The sequence below is a fragment of the Hyaena hyaena genome, unplaced genomic scaffold, assembly GCF_003009895.1.
Source record: "Hyaena hyaena isolate Hyena2069 unplaced genomic scaffold, ASM300989v1 scaffold_212, whole genome shotgun sequence".
NCBI lineage: Eukaryota > Metazoa > Chordata > Mammalia > Carnivora > Hyaenidae > Hyaena > Hyaena hyaena.
Window position 1 is genome coordinate 1,283,457 of NW_024080845.1, and position 19,716 is coordinate 1,303,172.

The window sequence follows — 19,716 nt, forward strand, 5'->3', positions numbered from 1 at the left end:
TCTTGCCTGAATTCTTAGTTTAGATGAATGAATGAATTTTGCTGAAATTCGAAATTTGGGGAATATTCTTTGGAGCATAACAGTATATTTTATTTGTTTTATTATTATTATTTTTTTAGTTTATTTATTTATTTTGAGAGAGGCAGAGAGAGAAGGAGATAGAGTATCCCAAGCAGGCTCCACACTGTCAGCGCAGAGTCCGATGTGGGGCTCAAACCCATGAACCATGGTATCATGACCTGAGCCAAAGTCAAGCGTCAGATGCTCAACTGACTGAGCCACCCAGGTGCCCCAATTTTAAATACACATCTGATGTAAATAGGGTCACTTTAGCTCAGTGGTCAGTAAACCTCTATAAAGAACCAGATAGCAGATATTTTAGTATTGTGGGCCGTATTCTTCCTGCCGGAGCTGTTTATGTCTGCCATTGTAGCACGAAAGCAGCCACAGAAAATATAGAATTGAAGGAATGTGGTTGTGTTCCAGCAAAACCTTATTTATAAAAAGAGGTAGTGGGTCAGTTTGGCCTACTGGCTATAGTTTGGTGAGTGTCTGTTTTAGGTAGTAAAAATAAGCAAGCCAGGAAAAATAAGAAATCACCTTTAGTGTTTCCTTCTAGAGAGATAATGAGTGTTTTGGTATATTAAACCTTTTGGCATATCCTTCCAGATGTTTTTCTGTACATGCACACCTAAATATTGATATGCCACAAAAAATATCTAGGACTAATCTTTATATCTTGTGCCTCAGATAAATAATAGGCTATGTCTTGATTTTTCATGGCTTCTTTGGCATTCCATTGCATGGATATTTCTACCATTAGGCTTTCCAGCTATTTCCATGGTTTTCTGATGGAAACAATGCTGAGAACATACACTTTGTACCTCTGTTTACACATATCCTTGATTATTTCCTTCAGAAGAAAACCCGGAAGAGGATTTGGTGGGGCGAAGGGTGGGCATTGGTTTAAGGTTTTGGTTGACTTTCCTTATTAGATGATGTTAAAAAAAAAAAAGAAAAACAAGAAGCATAGTATAAAATCCAGCCCCTCTGCCTCTAGTGGAGAATCAGTAAGCTTGGTCTTGTGGGAAAGGGACACAAACAGATTGCAGTCGTCTGACTGATGCTTGGGTTTGAGGGAGTGAGTTGGTAATAACATAGAATAGGTTCTTTCCTCCATGTAACCAGGGGTCCTTCTCACCCTGTCCCCCAGGGTTTGCCATTGAAGGCCCCTCCCAGGCGAAGATTGAGTATGACGACCAGAATGATGGCTCATGTGATGTCAAGTACTGGCCCAAGGAGCCTGGCGAATATGCTGTTCACATCATGTGTGATGATGAAGACATCAAGGACAGCCCGTACATGGCCTTCATCCACCCGGCTGCAGGAGACTACAACCCAGATCTGGTGAGTCTGTCTGTTATGTTTCCATACTCTCTTCTTGGCTCCTGGCCCTCTCTGTGGTACCCAGAGAGTCACCTTAGGCTGCATGTTGAGGGATGGCAGAGAGGAGCCATTGAGAACTTTGGAAGGACACTAGTCTGAGGTGGGACCCTGGCAATACCACTTAGTACTTTCTTTCTTCCTTTTTTTTTTAATTTAAAAAATACTCCTTTTATTTTATTTTTAATTTTTTTAAACATTTATTTATTTTTGAAAGACAGAAAGACAGAGCATGAGCAGGGGAGGGCAGAGAGAGAGAGAACCACAGAGTCTGAAGCAGGCTCCAAGGTCTGAGCTGTCAGCCCAGAGCCCAATGTGGGGCTTGAACTCACGAACCACGAGATCATGACCTGTGCCAAAGTTGGCCGCTTAACTGACTGAGCCACCCAGGCACCCCACCACTTAGTACCTTCTTTTTTTTTTTTAAATATTTTTTATTTATTTCTAGGAGAGAGAGAGAGACAGCGTGAGCAGGGGAGGGTCAGAGAGAGAGGGAGACACAGACTCTGAAATAGTCTCCAGGCTCTGAGCTGGCAGTCCGCACAGAGCCCGACGCGGGGCTCGAACCCACGAACCACGAGATCATGACCTAAGCGAAAGTCGGATGTTTAACCGACTAAGCCACCCAGGCACCCCCACTTAGTACCTTCTTAATGCTGGGCAAGTCACTTACCTCTCTGACTCTTTATGCTTTCTCTATAAAATGGGAATGATAGTAGTATCTGCTTCCTAGGATTTCTGGGATGATTCAGAGAGCTAACATGAATAAAGACAGCCCTTAGCCCAGTGGCTGGCCCATCCAGGGGGCTGTGGAAGCTGCTCTTGATAAGTTAAAGGTATTTTTTTTCTCCCCAGCTCCCTTCTCTTAAAGTGGAGCAGTGTTTCTAAGAGGTTCTGTCAAACTCTTAGGAGGCTGATAAGCATCAAGTCTGAGGCTGCCTGGCACTAGGAGGGTGCGTCCACGCCACGTGTGATGCTGTGGCCCACCTGGGCAGCTCCTTGTAGGCTGATGTCGGTCTGGACTGGCTGCTATCCCTCTTTGGCCAGTTGCTAGTCTTTTGCTCCCTGGGAGCTATAAACTTTCGGAATGTCTGTGGTGAAGGTTCTGAGCCCTCCTCAAAGTGAGAACACTGAATCTAAGCATGGCTGGAGGTCCATGTCCTGGTCACTAGAAGTTCTCTGTGTCAGCTCAGAATAAGGCAAGGAGCCCCAGGCTAGTTTGGGGCCTGATGGTTGAAATTTTCTTCCACTTGGCAAGTTAATGATACTATTTGTAATTTTTGAGTTAGATCCGGCTGGAGCATTTTCCTTCCCTAACCAATCATCCTGTTACGTAAGTTCTGTAAAGCCAGACATGGGGTGTTCTGTTCTTGACTCATTCCCTGGTGGTCACTGGTCATTATATAGGAGTGTTGTTGGGGCATGGCAAAGAAGGAGAATTATTATTGGTCTTTGCCCCAGGTCCAAGCATACGGGCCAGGTTTGGAGAAATCGGGGTGCATTGTCAACAACCTGGCGGAGTTCACCGTGGATCCTAAGGATGCCGGAAAAGCTCCCTTAAAGATATTTGCTCAGGTGAGTTTCCAGGGGCTACCTGTGCAGGTAACTGTCAGGTGACAAGATCTGTCCCCATAGTGGCAAGTTGCTCAGTTCATCTGACCCTCTGTTCACTCATCCACACCGTGGGAATAATGCGAATATTTATCTCATGGGGTTATGTAAGAGTTAAATGACATTCTAATATGTAAAGCAAGGTGCTTTTCTCATCTTCGGGATTTGTATTCTTTGAAAACAAGGCTTGATTTCGGATTTCCCAGTAAATGTCCTTCAGTGTGGCTGAAGCTACCTAGTCCATGATGGGAGGTTTGTAAACAAGAATTTATTAAATATATTTATCTAACTTAATTGAATTTGGCCCAAGGATTTAAATGCAGGAATTAAAATTAAGAAGTATAGAGTGGCCAACGGCTTGTTTTGGGGCCATTTTGCTCTTACTAAAATCAAATAAAAGCAGGCAGTATTTATGTCACCACTTATGGTGACTGCATTGTGAGAATGTGGTATATCATAGTTGTTCCATGACTTGATTGGGTAGTGACTTGATTGTTTCTGGAAGCTATTTTGGCCCTGTTTGAGGAAGACAATGTGAGGGTCCAGTTTCTGTTCTTAGCCTCTGCTCTTTTGCAGGATGGGGAAGGCCAGCCCATTGACATCCAGATGAAGAGCAGAATGGACGGCACGTATGCCTGCTCGTACACCCCGGTTAAGGCCATCAAGCATACCATCGCTGTGGTCTGGGGAGGTGTGAACATCCCACACAGCCCCTACAGGGTAGGTTGTGAGGCAGAATCCTGGCCATTGTATGAAAAAGCCAAGTCCTGTGGCAGGTCTGGGCTGCATGCCTGATGGCCAAGGAGATCTATCCTTTCTAACAGTATTAACTAACAATGTTTCACTGGATCCACATGAAGGAAAACTTGGTTATAACTTTCTTCCGTGTTCTCTTTAGGTCAATATCAGGCAGGGTAGTCATCCCCAGAAGGTCAAGGTGTTCGGGCCAGGTGTGGAGCGAAGTGGACTGAAGGCAAATGAGCCTACTCATTTCACAGTGGACTGTACCGAGGCTGGGGAAGGTGAGAGGGGGCTTCCCCCAGTGCATCATTGTTGCTCCTTGAGGAAGATCATTCTTTTCATAATGTTTGAAAGGCAGTGAACTTTGAGCCAAGAAATAGTTCACCTGAATAGGTAATTGTTTGCCTAATGAGCCACTGTGTCAGTTCCTTGGTCATATCTTTGCTAATCATCCATCCCGTCTCCAAATCCCTGACTTAGCACCATCCCTTTGTCAGGCTTGTTACTGGAAGCTTTCCAATTGATTTTCTGGGGCGTTAGGTGAGCTGAGCTGCAAGTGATTGTGTGGGACATGCTGTTTCTTGTAACCCGTTGCGCTCATAAGCTGGTCTGTTCCAGGTGATGTCAGCGTTGGCATTAAATGTGATGCCCGGGTGTTAAGTGAGGATGAGGAAGATGTGGACTTTGACATTATTCACAATGCCAACGACACGTTTACGGTGAAATATGTGCCTCCCGCCGCTGGGCGATACACTATCAAAGTTCTCTTTGCATCTCAGGTGTGTGTTTGGGCCTGGGTTCTTTCTGGTCACCTGTGTGCATATTTCCTTTTTGTTTTGAGGGGAGGCTTTTAGCAATAGGGCATTATCTTGAGAATTCTGCTCAATAGTTCCTGTCTGGTTCCTTAAAACCATGAAGGAGGGAAAAAAAACAACCCCCAGGACTAAGTTTTTACTCCTTTCTAACCAAAGTGCGGCACAGTGCATTCAGTGGTTACAGCAGGGCTCAGGAAGGAGGCTGGTCTGTTAAAAACATTCATCAGGTTTTTGACTGGAATGTAATGAACTTCTAGAAGTGTCCTTAGCTCTGAGCTGTACCTGGAGGACATTTCCGTCCCCCTGACCTCATATGTTATTGTTGTTTTGGGTTTTATTCTTGGTAGTATTTCTTGCATCCTAAGTACTCAACCTTTGCTGTTAAGGGCTCAGAGTTTTGGATTCATTTGTGGGAAACCATCCCTTAGCTTTGCAGTAAGCAGGTCAAAGCCTGCGATGTAGGGTTCCAGGCATTCGTAAGTGACCCCCGTTAGCCTCTACCTGGGCTAGATTAGAAGGCTTGGCCCATGGTGACAGACCTTTGCTCGCCACCGTCCCCCAGAGTCACAGAGGCCTCCCCCTTCATGTTGGGCAGAAGGCTAAGCTCTGGCGGCCGCTTCCGGGGCTTTCCTGCTGAGACAGTGTCTTCCCTACAGGAAATCCCCGCCAGCCCTTTCAGAGTGAAAGTTGACCCTTCCCATGATGCCAGCAAAGTGAAGGCAGAAGGCCCAGGTCTCAGCAAAGCAGGTAAGATGGCTCCTGGAGGCCTCCTACAGGCCAGGGCAACGGACTTGTTTGGGCCAGGGACCTTGAGGGACTCATCTCCACCAAAGGCAGGCATCTGTCGGAGCAGTGCTCCTGCCCGAGTTGCTGGCAGTGGCCGAGCACCAGCCCCTGTCGCTGACAGCCTTGGTAGAGCCGGTGCTGAGGAACCCGTCAGACTGGTCGTAAAAGTGAAACCCATTCAACCAGGCCTGTCTCCTCACTTCACAGTGTATCCTTCCAGGTGTGGAAAATGGGAAACCGACCCACTTCACTGTCTATACCAAAGGGGCTGGAAAGGCCCCACTGAACGTGCAGTTCAGCAGCCCCCTGCCCGGAGACGCCGTGAAGGACTTGGACATCATCGACAATTACGACTACTCCCACACCGTCAAATACACACCCACCCAGCAGGTAGGGCTCTTCCCTGCCCCCCACGCAGGCCCCTTCCCTCTCAGTGCTGTTCTGGGTGCTTTGGATGCCAAGGCTGTGGTCTGCGCTCTGTCGTAGTTAGTACTCCTCTGTGGGCAACGGCTTCTCACGCCTGTCATTCTGAGCCTCTCTGGGAGGTTCTGGCCAAAGGCCTGGTTGGTTCTGTGAGGAGGGCCTGAAGGTTTCCCTAAGAACAAGCTGGAAGCTAGCCCGTATCTCCCCATCCCAATCTCCCACCTCCATTTTGGGTTTTAGCAGAGAAACTGTGAGCTCTTGGAATTCAGCACCTAGTATCTCCCTCTTATTTCACACACATCGCTCATCCTTACCAGCTGCCTTTCATTTAGTCTTTTCTTAATTACTTACAGGGGGAGGAATGGCCATGACTTTGTTTTTCCTCACTGGCCCTTTTACAAGGTGGTGTCGTGGGTCTCTCTCAAAGAGAATTCAGCCTTTAGTTCCTCAGCCCCGAAATAGTATATTTAGGGCCCCAGATTGTTCCCTTTGACAAAATTCAGGAACACAGACAGGAGCTGACCATCCAGGCCACTTGGCTCTGATTATTCTAGGCAAGAAGCACCAAGAAAACACTCTGTCTGCATATGAACTCATGTTAATTTGTTCAAAATTTCGCCTCCTGGCCATACCTCTGGGGTCTGAGGAACAACAGATAACCCTCAAGAAAAGCCTGGATTTTGTTACTTATGCATAGTGTTCGACACGGTCATTCAAACCTCTCAGATTTCTTCTTTCCCGAGGAAAACAGTCCCCTGTGTGAGGTGCCCTTGGCAGGAAAACAGGGGTGATGCTTTCTGCAGAAACGCCACCTGAGAAGCATCACTGCTGCTTGACCCTTTCAGGGAGGAGCTGCCCAAAGTCTTGAGGGAAGGAATGAGGGGTACGGTGAGGATTGGGGGGTGACGTAGGTGTCCCCTTGCTCTGGGGGCTACACCTCCTAGGAGATGGAATCTTTACTCTGGAGAGCATCCCTGTTCCTCTGGGGCAGCTTCTCATGTGCCGCAGTACAGATGTGGCCTCTTATCTCCAGATGTGCTTCTTCCTATGGTTTTTGTTTTGTACCTTAATGAGGAGTTCATTATTAGTGGTGGTAAAATTAATGCTTTTTAGGTAGAATACCCTTTACTCAGCGGGCTGTTCAGTGCTTAATGGGTAATTATCTTCCTGCTGACGCTTCAGAGGGCTCCTGGGAGCCTCACCATTGGAAGCACCGGCTTGACATCATCCTTGTTGCCAATTCTCCACATTCCTTAGGAGAAGGTACCAGAACTCATGGCCACACACACTGATCAAGGTCACAAGGTCTTAGTTAGACTCTTCTAAAAACATTCTGAGACTCCTGCTTTATCCTATATGTATAAACCTTTCTGGGTTTTGGCTCAGCCACGACAAAGTAAGTTGCAGACATTAAGACAGAGTCAGGTTTTGACGTGCACCCCCAGAAAGGGCTTCAGAACCTGTTGCCCTAGATGACCCAGCTGCCAGTTGGGACAAGGGTGGAGGCTAGAGTGGGAGACTTCTTACTTCAAAGTCACCCTAAGGTCAAATTCATCCAGTTCTTGGGATGACAGCAGGTTTGAGGGGTGTCGGTAGGCTCCGTGGCCATTTGGAGCTGTTTGTTCAGATGCTGCCTATCCCGTGTCCAAGGAGCCTGGCTGCCTCCGCTGTGAATGGCTCACGTGGCTATTCTCTGGTCCTTCTGGTTTGGTGCTTAGAGCAAGGTTTGTGTTCCACTATTTAGGTAACTTGCAGTTCCGCATATTTCTCTGTGGCAAAGAAAACAGATTGGATTTCTTCTCTTGGTCTGTAAATTTCCCAAGGATGGGATATTATGTCATATATGTGTGTGTCATATATATCTTTGCACTCCCAGTCTTGAGCACAGAGCCTGGTGCTCTAGGTTCTCCGCATGGATTTATGGCTTAAAGCGTGAATGCCCCAAGTAGAGCCTCTCCTCACAAGCAGAGACAACATATGAACCTTCTACGAGAGTGGGGCCAAGCATCCTCATTCGCCTTTGATCTCTCTTTTCTGAAGAGCAGCGTACAGCTCCAGATTGGGCTAAATAAGCTTGCCTTTTGAGCTGTGCCCTTGGATGTGGTTAAGAGGCCTGGGTGAGCCCAGAGGGCCGTGCCCAACATGGAGGCAGGGAGCACACTTTGAAGACTGATGCCCACAGGTCCACCTTCTCATGGTGGTTTTTAGGGACTAACAGGAAGGAACTTTCCAGAAGTGTAGTTGTTTGGTGTGTGTGGAGAGAGACAGCGGTGGGTCCTGGCCCAGGGTGAGCGTGTCGCCCTCAGAATGCAGGCTGTGCTGTGTGAGGAGCTGTGGCCCCGCCTGATGGCTGGCTCCCTGCTCCCCAGCACCTGCAGGCTGCTGCTGTCCCCTGCAGTGGACCAGGCATGGTCTTGTCAGAAGGCCGTGGTCAGAGCTACTTTCTCCTTGGTGGAGTGTCATTGTTGGACTGGGGCTTGAGGATCTTCCAAAGGTCAGACAAAGGCTTGATTTCACAGAAGGGAGATGACACAATACTGTATTCTCCTGAGGAGTCTGCCTTCTATGCTTTTGGGTGGCTTGGCCTCAGGGCCTTCAGTGTCTCACCCATACTCCCTCCCACAGAGGAAGCGCTTTGAGAAGCTGATGGCAATGGCTCCTAGACCTTGTAGACCAGAAGCCACTGGGAATGAGAACCTCCACGTACTTACTGTGGGTACCCTGAGGAGACCCTGTGAGTTCACTGAGCCTCACAGGATGACAGGCCCTACCTGCTCTGGAGGTCTCTGGAGGAGGGAGCTGTGGGGAGCTCACTTGGTCCTGTCCTCACCTGAGCTCTCAAGCCAGAGTCTTAGGTTCGTGTGCTGTGCAGGGTAGGATTAAGGTCTCAGAGGCACACAGGGGAAAGAATAAAACTGACCTGCAGTTAGCAAGGTCTTTGTAAAATGCACCAGTGGTCATGCTCAAACATTCCTGACATCACTCTCTGAGGGAAAAGCACAGTCCGTTCCTTGGCCAGGCCTCGCAGGAAGCCTTAAAATGCTATAGGCCCTTGCAAGTGTAAATCTCTTCAGATTTCTTCCTCCCTCTTGTTAGATTATTTGAGGTAGAGTTAATTTCCTGAGTTTTTGTTTTCTTTTTTTTTTATGACTGGTAATGAGAACACACCTTTTTTTTTTAATGTTTACTCATTTTTGAGAGAGAGTATGCAAGTGGGGGAGGGGCAGAGAGAGAGGGCAGAGAATCCAAAGCAGGCTCTGCGCTGACAGCAGTGAGCCCCATGCAGGGCTTGAACTCACGAGCCGTGAGATCGTGACCTGGGCTAAAGTTGGACACTCAACCAACTGAGCCACCCAGGTGCCACTGAACACACTTTCTTTCATGGGATGGGTAGGCTTAATTGAAAGAGGAATTTCCCTCCTCCTGTGGTGCGCTAGAGATGCACTGAGAGACTTAGAGGGGCTGGTGGGGAAGAAGGTTTTTCCATGACCCTTGGTTAACTATGAGGCCTAGCCCTCAAGGATTTAGGGGCTTGTGGGCAAATTGAAGTTGGGAAGAGCTGGCATGATGAAATTGCCATGGTGGCTGAAGTAATACTCCCTGCCTTCCCCTTAACAGAGAGGAGACATTTCCTGCCCCTGGGCTTGTGCTCAGCTCTGTTGGATGTGACCTGTGTACATTTGCCATGAAATGTTACACTCTTGGGACAGGGGGCCAGTTGGTGTGTGTGCAGTGCTAATAAATCCGGGAGAATCAATCCTCCCTCCTTCATTAATGGCAACCCATTTCATTCTTGGCTTCTTCCCTCTTTTCTGTTATTATAAGCAATGTGAGAAAATATATATTGACCCAAAGCTACACCCTTTTAACACTTGATCAGTGACAGCTTTCAGCAGAGCCCGAATTCTGGTAAGCCCCCCAGATTCCCTTCACGTCCTTGTATGTTATGCCTGGATGTTTGAGGTGAGGGAGATCTTAATCTACTGAGACAGCTGTGGGCTTTCATGGAGCATTGGTTGGGCTGTCGGGGGGTGGAGGGGTGCCTAGCTCGTGGGGGAGGGGAAGCCAGCCTTGAGTGGGCCAGGACCGGCCAGAGGAGAACATCCGTGGCACATGTGGTCGTACTGCGCTCCCATGCCCCTGGCCTGCTAGCATAGGGCCCGCCGAGCCCACAGATGTGGTCGCCTCCACACTTGAGACTTTCTTTCTTTCCTTGACGTAGATGGAGTTTCAAGACTGCACGGTGGTCCTAGAACAGCTCCAGTCTGCAAATCCCTTTTGGGTCTGGTGGCCTGAAATGGATTTCCAGAAAGTGGAAAAATCTGATTTTGTTCAGTTTGAGGCCCGCATGCCCAGCAGCTCTCCCCATGGCCACGGTTGGGTGTGTGCTGGCTAGGAGGTAGTGTGGCAGCGCGGCTGGGACACTGGTCTGGACACTGTAGGTGTGAGGTCCGACTCTCACACTTACCAAGCGTGTGATTTGGGAGCATGTGACTCTATCTCTGGAGCTGTTGTTTCCTTTCCTGGAAAAATAGAGATGACAGTGGAAAACCACCCCTTTGGACTGTTTGGAGATTGAGTCAAGGAAATGCTTAAAAGCACAGAGCACAGTATGCTTATTAAGTTGTCTCTGTTAGAAGCTCCTCTGATTTTATCTTTCTCGCTTCTTCTTGCCATGGAGCTGGAAGCTTAGAGAAATATATCTGTGCTGTTTCTTTTTCTTTCTTAAGTCTATTGATTTATTTTTAAAAGAGGAGAGAGAAAGAGAACATGAGAGGGGGGAGGGGCAGAGAGAGAGAGAGAGAGGGAGAGAGAGAATCCTAAGCAGGCTTTGTGCTGTCAGCACAGGGACTGATGAAGGGCTCGAACTCATGAACCATGAGATCATGACCTGAGCTGAAACCAAGAGTCAGACTCTTAACCTACTGAGCCACCCAGGTGCCCGTGTATCTGTGATGTTTCTAAATCTGCTGGAGTCAAGTGTCCTTTGCCTCTGAAAGAATGAAAGATCTGTTGTTGTTAAACTACAAGTTAGATGTTGGTGCCCAAAGGTGCACTCTGTTTCCTCTCGTTCCAGGGCAACATGCAGGTTCTGGTTACCTATGGTGGCGACCCCATCCCTAAAAGCCCTTTCGCCGTGAGCGTGGCTGCCCCACTGGATCTGAGCAAGATAAAAATTAATGGCCTGGAAAACAGTAAGTGTGGATGGAGGCAGGGGGCACTGAAGACCACCAATCCGGACTGCCACTTACATTCCCTTCAAAGGACAGTTTTCAGTGAAGTGTATTCTGCCTTAAGAGACATTGCAGTGGGACAGACTTGGGTGCAGATTGGGGCCGTGCGGTGGGATGGCTCTGTGACCCTGCCTGCGCTTAACCGCATCAAGCTTCCATCTTCTCATTCTTAGAGTGGGGGATGGGTGGTCAAGGACACTGACATTCACAGGAATATTTTGAAAGTTAAATGAGCTCAAAATTCAGGGCTGGCACATAGTCAGGCCTCTGTAACTGCTGGCCTCTGTGGTGGGATGTTTTCATTACAAAGAGAAGTTGGAACACATTGCTTCCTGGTGAGTTTCTACTGTGCTAGCCGTCCCTGGCTGCGGAATCCACATGAACGTAGACAGTCTAGCGTAAAAGTCAGTTCCCTGGCGCTCAGAAACCACAACTATGATGCATCCCTCCAGCCCCATCCCGACATTCCTTTAACTTGCTAGGTATCTTATCTATACAAGCTCATTTCATTTATTTTAAAATATTTCCATTTATTTTATTAGGGAAAATTCCAAACATACAAAAGTAAAGACAGTAGTATAATGTGAACACTGATGTGGTTATCACTCCCCTTCAGAAGTTCACCACGTAATCATAAAATTATTTTTTTTACACAAGTAATGCATAAATCCACTTTCATCTAAAAAGCATCACAGTTGAGAGTAAACTCCACTCTGTTACCTTTTTTTTTCTCCCTAGGGCTGTCCAGAGTTTTCAGTTCAGTTTTTATCCTTCCAGACCTTCTCTCTGCATCTGTACGTGCACATGTGCCCGCAGAAAACATTGGCAGTGTTTATTTTGCATTAAAGTTATCCTGCTGCTTCCGTGTGCCTTCAGCCTGCCTTTTGCCATCAGCACTGCATCCTGGAGAACACGCACACCTATGTCCCCTTGGGTTGGCATGAGCAGCCGTGCGGCTGCAGCCTGGCCACACCTCGGTGGCCCACATTCACCTGATTTCAGGGTCACACGGAGCTCAGTGCATACCCCCCCAGGGCAGGCCTCTTTGGTCTCAGTGGACCATTGATGAGCGCCTTTACTGATCAGTGACCCAAATGCACGAGCCACCTCCCAGCTCTGGGGTCTCTGCAGCAAGAACTGGATGCTGGCTTTGTCCCTGGAGGACATAGGAACAGTCACTGTCCAGTCCTTTTCATGTGTCTCCTCACTGCTGCTTTCTCTAAGACTCCTAGCGCTTCAGTCCCAGACCAGGCAAAGCACCACGGTAATTAGGAAAAGCCTTTGGGCCGTGGCGCTCTGAGGCCTCCTTGCTTGTGTTCCGCAGGCCCTGAACTGCCCCAGAGGCAGGAATTCCCCGGCTTCCGGTGGGGCCCCTGTGCTCCCAGTGCTTTCCTTTGGGTTCAAAGTCCTTTCCCTGTTTTTGTCAAATGCAGCACATGGGTTTTCTGTGGCCCTGCTTTGCAGAGACCTTTCAGATATCAGCAAGTACAGAGAGTCGCTTCCTCAGACTCGCCTCAGTGCCCCTGCGCCGGGCCAGCTCTGTGACTTTTGCCTTGTTGGCCGTAGGATGAAATCTGCTGCCAAGAGTTAGTAAATAAAACATTGGCCTATGGGAATGTTTTCATATAGAGTTAACACCGAAAGTACGTAGAGGACAGTGTCAGATTTTAATTTACTCGTCAGCAGAACAGATTGTGGGGTCAGGCAAATTTATGTTTGAGTCCCACCTTTCTGGTCTGCTGAGTGTCACCCTGGACACATTCCCTAACCTCTCTGAGCCTCAGTTTCCCCATCTTTTAAAACCATCGGTGACAAATAAATACCCCATGGGATTGTGGTAAAAATGAAAGGAGATGATGTGCCCTCTTCATGCCTGGGTGTAAAGTGCATTCAGAGCGTGTCAGCCGTCATAGTTATCATTAATTAATAATTGTATTTGTCCTGGTTGTTATCCAGGTAAATGCTGATTATCCCTACTCAGTCTTGTTTCTTGTCCTCTCTATCAGCCACGGCTTATTGCATGGGCTGAGATAACACCTCATGTTGGAGGAACTGTCATTTGTTTGCTCTCAGTTTTTGCTGCTGAGAAGGGCCAGCTCATCACTTTGGCGTATTCTCCTTTTCCAGGAGTCGAAGTCGGGAAGGGTCAGGAGTTCGCCATTGACACAAAGGGGGCCGGAGGCCAGGGGAAGCTGGATGTGACGATACTGAGCCCCTCGAGGAAGGTCGTGCCATGTATGGTGGTGCCCGGGCCGGGCCGGGAGAGTAACACAGCCAAGTTCATCCCTCGGGAGGAGGGGCTCTATGCTGTCGACGTCACCTACGATGGACACCCCATGCCTGGGAGCCCCTACACGGTGGAGGCCTCACTGCCACCAGATCCCACCAAGGTCAGCTTATGTTTTTGTACCAGGATGTGTCTCCTGTTGTCAAATATAATGCCGTGGTCCTTTACTGATCCTGCTTGGCAAACACCTTTAGAGAATCATTTTCTGATGAAAATTGGTTGTCGATGACTGACTGAAGTTTTCTGTCCTATAGTTCAGCCTTGAGGGGTCCCCTGGGCAGCTTGCCATCCTTCCCACTGCTCGTCTTCTCTCTCTCTCTCTCTCTCTCTCTCTCTCTCTCTCTCTGGTGGTGAGGCTTGGGTGAGGGCTTCCTCATCCCTGGGTTCTACCCCTTCATTTGCTAGCATAATAATGGGTGAGCTTGTATGGGTGCGGGTGGAGGCCAGCATCCAGCACGCCGAGTGGACTCACCCCGCAGAAGCTGTATAATGCAATATAAAAATATATGAATGGGGCTCAGTCGGTTAGGCTGACTCTTGATCTCAGCTCAGGTCATGATCTCATGGTTTGTGGGATCAAGCCCTGTGTCGAGCTCTGCGCTGATAACACAGAGCCTGCTTGGGATTCTCTCTCTCCTCCTCTCTCTGCCCCTCTCCCACTTGCATTCTCTCTCTCTCTCAATAATAAACATTTAAAATAATTTTTTAATAAATAAGAAAAATTTTTATTAGGTATTAGTTTTTAGAGCAGTTTTTGGTTCATAGTAGAATTGCAAGGAAGGTACAGAGATTTCCCTGATACTTCCTGTGCCTGCATGTGCACAGCCTCCCCGTTATCACTGTCCCCAGCAGAGTGCTCCGTTTGTTCTAACTGATGGATCTGCACTGACACCCTGTTCACCCCAAATCCGTAGTTGGCACGAGGGTTCCCTCCTGGTGATCTACATTCTATGGGTTTGGACAAATGTAGAAGGACAGGTATCCACCACTGCAGTTTTTTATTGTGTGGAGTTTGTTGAGGGAGGGGTAGACATCCAAGCAACAGGGAGGCCCACGAAACCCTGCTACAAGCGTTCAGCCCCGCGTGTGTTTGTTCGTGTCCTCCTCCAGCCCTGCGGTCCGGGAATGCTGGGCACAGCAGGAGCGGAAGTCACATGCAGAGCTTCAGAGGGCCACGCCTCGTGCTGTGGCTGTCAGTGTTGACTGAGCTCACAGCCGTGTCTCCCTTTGGCAGCCTGATTGCACCGTGGCTCTGACTCAGGCGTCTGTCCGACACTAGTTAGCCCCAGGGAGAAGGGCCACTCAGCTGAGGGGCAGCTCAGTGCTGATTGCAGGCCAGGGTGTGAGGTGTGCTGGCTGAGCAGACGCACTCCAGCGTCAGGCAGGGTTGGCTTTTTTTTTTTTTTTTTAATTTTTTAATGTCTTATTTATTTCTGAGAGAGAGAAAGACAGTGTGAGCAGAGGAGGGTCAGAGAGAGAGGGAGACACAGAGTCCAAAGCAACCTCCAGGCTCCAAGCTAGCTGTCAGCACAAAGCCCGATGCGGGGCTCAAACCCACGAACCATGAGATCATGACCTGAGCCAAAGTCAGATGCTTAACTGACTGAGCCACCCGGGTGCCCCAGGCAGGTTTGACTTTTATTCTCTGTTCAAATAGGTGAAGGCCCATGGTCCTGGCCTTGAAGGTGGTCTCGTGGGCAAGCCCGCAGAGTTCACCATTGACACCAAAGGAGCAGGCACCGGAGGTTTGGGCCTCACCGTGGAAGGTCCATGCGAGGCCAAAATTGAATGCTCTGACAATGGTGATGGCACATGCTCGGTCTCCTACCTGCCCACCAAGCCCGGGGAGTACTTTGTCAACATTCTCTTTGAAGAAGTCCACATACCTGGTTCTCCCTTCAAAGCTGACATTGAAATGCCTTTCGACCCCTCTAAAGTCGTGGCTTCGGGGCCAGGTCTCCAGCACGGCAAAGTGGGCGAAGCTGGGCTGCTTAGTGTTGACTGTTCGGAAGCGGGGCCGGGGGCCCTGGGTCTGGAAGCTGTGTCAGACACGGGAGCGAAAGCTGAAGTCTGTATTGAAAACAACAAAGACGGTACCTACGCAGTGACCTACGTGCCCCTGACCGCCGGCATGTACACGCTGACCATGAAGTATGGCGGTGAGCTCGTGCCCCACTTCCCCGCCAGGGTCAAGGTGGAGCCCGCCGTGGACACCAGCAGGGTCAAAGTCTTTGGGCCAGGAATAGAAGGAAAAGGTAGGTTTCATAAAGAGAGTGGAACTGCAAAATAACTGTGCGGGGGGGGACTTAGGGGTCCCCAGAAACTCAGAGTGGAGCTGTGAACCCATGTGCCTGTTGGGGCCAGGTGAGGTGTAAGGAAACAAGCACCTGTGCCCTCCGCATCTGGAGGAGAAGGACCACAGCACAGGGGTGAGCACACGGCATTTCTGCTGCTTAACCCTCGCATTGCTTCTCTGTGGGGAATAGGGCCCAGCGCTGCCTGCAGATTTTCCTATTTTTCGGCAGAGTTAGAAATCGTGATTTTTATGTGGTAATTCAGGATCTTTCACTTTTGGCACTTAATTGAAAAGGTTTAAAATGTGATGCTAATACCATAAAATGTGATGCTAATACCACGCTTGCTGCAGAGCAGATCTGTCGTTTCCCTTTAACCTGTCCCTGAACCCCACCTTTGTCCAAAAAGTGTGCCAGTGGTTGTATTATCACAAGGGGCTTCCATGGGCTACCCTGGAAGAAGCAGGTTTTGCAGAGTGGTGGCGGGGGGAGGCGGTCATTAATACTCTCGATTTTGAGAGTCAAAGAAAGCAGTTGTCTGCAGTCACTGAAATTAGACCTAACACCTGAAGTGCCGAGAACCTTGGCAATGGGTTTGGTCCTAGGCCCCAGGTATTGGTGACGTTCTTATCTGTGTGATTGCTCTGCAGACGTGTTTCGTGAGGCCACCACCGACTTCACGGTCGACTCACGGCCCCTGACACAGATTGGGGGCGACCACATCAAGACCCACATTGCCAACCCCTCAGGGGCCTCTACCGAGTGCTTCGTCACAGACAATGCCGACGGGACTTACCAGGTGGAGTACACGCCCTTTGAGAAAGGTCAGTTGACTTCTCCTTGGACATGACCCTCATTCAGAGCTGTGGTGGGCCATTTCCCTTGGTGACTGGTGTTGACTCCTGCCTCGTGTGTCTGGCCTGTCTCAGCAGAGGCATGCCCAAAGTTAAAGGGACATGTGTAATCTCCCTCCCCAACAGTTTCTTGTGTGCTGACACTTGGGCCAGATTTAGCCTCAGGCTCACCCCAACAGGTTATGAGTGATGTCATGCGTATTGCCCATTTGTATAGTTTGTTTTACATAATTTATTTCTTGAATATTAAAATTATTTAAAAATTTGAGGGCCATCTGGATGGCTCAGTCAGTTAAGCCTCTGACTTTGGCTCAGGTCATGATCTCGCAGTTCATGGATTTGAGCCCCCATCGGGCTCTGTGCTGACAGCTCAGAGCCTGGAACCTGCTTCAGATTCTGTCTCCCTCGCTCTCTGCCCCTCCTCCGCTCACAATCTGTCTCTCAAAAATAAACATTAATAAAAACATTTTTTAATTTGATAAATCATGAAAAGGTAAAAAATTAAAAGTACCGTATAATCTCATTATTTGGATATGTGATTCCTATAAATATTTTGGTGCAGATACTTCCAATCTCTTTACGTAAATGCATTTATGTTCTATTTCCTGGATTCCTCTTTGTCTCTTGGGTAATGACCGCGTGGAGTTTTCCAGATGAGGGTAGAACATTTAAGTTGACTAACTTGAATACAGACGTAGTGATACTTGCTTGGAGGAGAGACCTTGTGTGTATGTGAGTCAGAGAGGGAGAATTATGTGTCCGTCAAGTGAACAGAAAGCATCAATAAACAAGTGTATTTAAAAAGAATCACATCATACCGATGTTGTACTGTTTCTTTAACCCACTTGTTGCAAATAACACGATATAGCAGGTAGGTGTGGATGCTAAGTGAAACTCTGCAGCAGAGTGTTATTTCCCACAAACAGGTGACTCTTGTACAAATGTTTCTGTTTGTCGCTTTGAACAGGTGTCCATGTAGTGGAGGTGACATACGATGATGTACCCGTCCCAAATAGTCCCTTCAAAGTGGCTGTAACCGAAGGTTGCCAACCGTCTCGGGTTCAAGCCCAAGGACCTGGGTTGAAAGAGGCCTTTACCAACAAACCCAATGTCTTCACTGTGGTTACTAGGTAAGCAGGGCCCTGGGCTCTGTGTGTTGACTCTGAAAGGAGTAGGTATAGGTAGTTGAACTGCCCTGAGTTTTATGGGTGTATTCCGCATATGTGTCATGGTGTCCCAGCCTTTGAGAGGCTTTTCTGTTTTCATGAAAGTGAGACATTTTCTTTTGTAGAGACTTCTGGTAGAGAGAAAGGCCAAGGATACCTCAAAAAGTACCAGAAAGCCCCTGGTGATAGTCACAAAATTGCTGAGCAAACCAGAACTAGATGGAAGCTCCTTAAGTTGATAATGCAGAAATATATAGCCAATCTCATAGTTAAGCGAGATATTAGAAGTATGCCTCCTATGGGGTGCCTGGGTGACCTAGTCGTGTGGGCATCTGAATCTTGATTTTAGCTCAGGTCATGATCTCATGGTTTGTGAGTTTGAGCCCTGCGTCAGGCTCTGCACTGACAGCACGGAGCCTTCTTGGGATTCTCACTCTGTCCCCTTCTCTCTGCCCCTCTCCTGCTGTCTGTCTCTCTCTCTCAAAATAAACAAACATTAAAATTAAAAAAAAAAAAATCAAAAGAAGACTAAGCATCAGAAAGGAGAGGTTAAAGCTGTCTTATACTGTTGAGAAATCTTCTGTGTGGGAGGTGTCACAGTAGTTGAGCCAGGTTGGCTAAATGGGATCGTTTATAGAGGGATTTTAAATAGCTTTGGCAATAAGCAGACCAGCATGAACCACTACTGTGCTTTCTTTTCCACACTTTCCAGAGGGGCGGGAATTGGTGGGCTTGGCATAACTGTCGAAGGCCCGTCAGAGTCGAAGATCAACTGCAGAGACAACAAAGATGGTAGCTGCAGCGCTGAGTAAGTCCCCTTTGCCCCAGGGGACTACGACGTTAACATCACATATGGAGGAGCCCACATCCCTGGTAAGGTTTCCCTGAGAAAGGCACCCAAAGAATAATTGATGTTGTGTGAAAGCAGGTTCCGTTTTGCTTATCTCTGGGTGGGACAAAGAGTCTGCTATGTGCAGTGGTGGCAAAGGGAGAATTTTCCTTATGGCTGCGTCTCCAAGAATCTCCCAAATGCCAGGAGGACCAGTAACGTGGCATAACACATTGGCTTGGCGTTTTGACTACAAATGGTTGGTCCCACGTTGGAGAACCTAATTTAAGGGCAAGCTGATTTTTTTTTTTTTTTTTTTTTTTTTTTACAATGTTGAAAATCTCTGCTTTATTCTGTGGTTGGTTCTTACTCACCTTCTGCCTATTTTCTTTCTGTTTTTCATTGACAGTCCTGGTAACCCAAAGAGACACACAAACTCAAATGTTTATTTATTAATTTCTTTTCTATTTAATGATGTAGTATATACACTTGCTGTAAAACAGGGCTTGTCGGGTGCCTGGCTGGCTCAGGCGGTGGAGCATGCAACTCTTGGTCTTGGGATTGTGAGGTTGAGCCCATGTTGGGTGATGAGATTACATAAAAAACTTGGGGTGGGATAATTCTTGGTTGTGTGGGAGACTGTCCTGTGCACTGTAGGGTATTTAGTAGCATTCCACACACACCCCCTTTCATTTTGTAACAACACCAAATGTCTCTAGATATTGCCAAGTGTCCAGTCGGGGACAAAATCACCCCTAGCTGAGAACCACTGCTGTACATGATTGAAACAACGAGGAAATATATGACTTAAATGGTGAAGGGCCCTCCACCTTTCATGCTCCAGGGGGAGAGATTTCCATAGGTTCTGCTTCTGCTTATTTAACGAACAGTTGCCCCTCAGCACAGCTCTAGATGGTTAGGTGACTCTGGTACGGAGTGGACACAAGTGCAAGGACTTTGGGGGCTGCCTCTGAGTCAGCCTATGCCTTGTCTTAGATATGTTGAGAAAGAGGGTGGAACCCCACCCCCAAGACTCCTGGGGCAGGAAGAGCCTTGGGTGGGTCAGTATTTTTGCCCTAAGAAAGCTATAACCCAGGGTGAGACTGAGGGGGAAGAAGCTGGCCAAGGAGCTTACTTTTGGGTTTCTGGATTGGCTCCCAGAAAACTGGAGTGTGCATTGACCAAACACTTTCCTGAATCTATACATTACCCCCCTACTTATTACATACAAAT

General features: G+C 48.2%; 1 protein-coding gene across 1 annotated transcript in view; it reads left to right on the forward strand.

Moving 5' to 3' along the window:
- FLNB (filamin B) overlaps nucleotides 1-19,716 on the forward strand; it is a 144,130-nt gene that overhangs the window by 81,654 nt on the left and 42,760 nt on the right. The window contains 13 exon segments of the mRNA XM_039242456.1: nucleotides 1,214-1,407; nucleotides 2,905-3,018; nucleotides 3,631-3,774; nucleotides 3,953-4,076; nucleotides 4,414-4,574; nucleotides 5,267-5,357; nucleotides 5,617-5,786; nucleotides 10,897-11,014; nucleotides 13,181-13,443; nucleotides 14,998-15,595; nucleotides 16,285-16,458; nucleotides 17,456-17,618; nucleotides 18,367-18,527. Of these exon segments, the coding sequence (XP_039098387.1) occupies nucleotides 1,214-1,407; nucleotides 2,905-3,018; nucleotides 3,631-3,774; nucleotides 3,953-4,076; nucleotides 4,414-4,574; nucleotides 5,267-5,357; nucleotides 5,617-5,786; nucleotides 10,897-11,014; nucleotides 13,181-13,443; nucleotides 14,998-15,595; nucleotides 16,285-16,458; nucleotides 17,456-17,618; nucleotides 18,367-18,527 (2,475 nt within the window).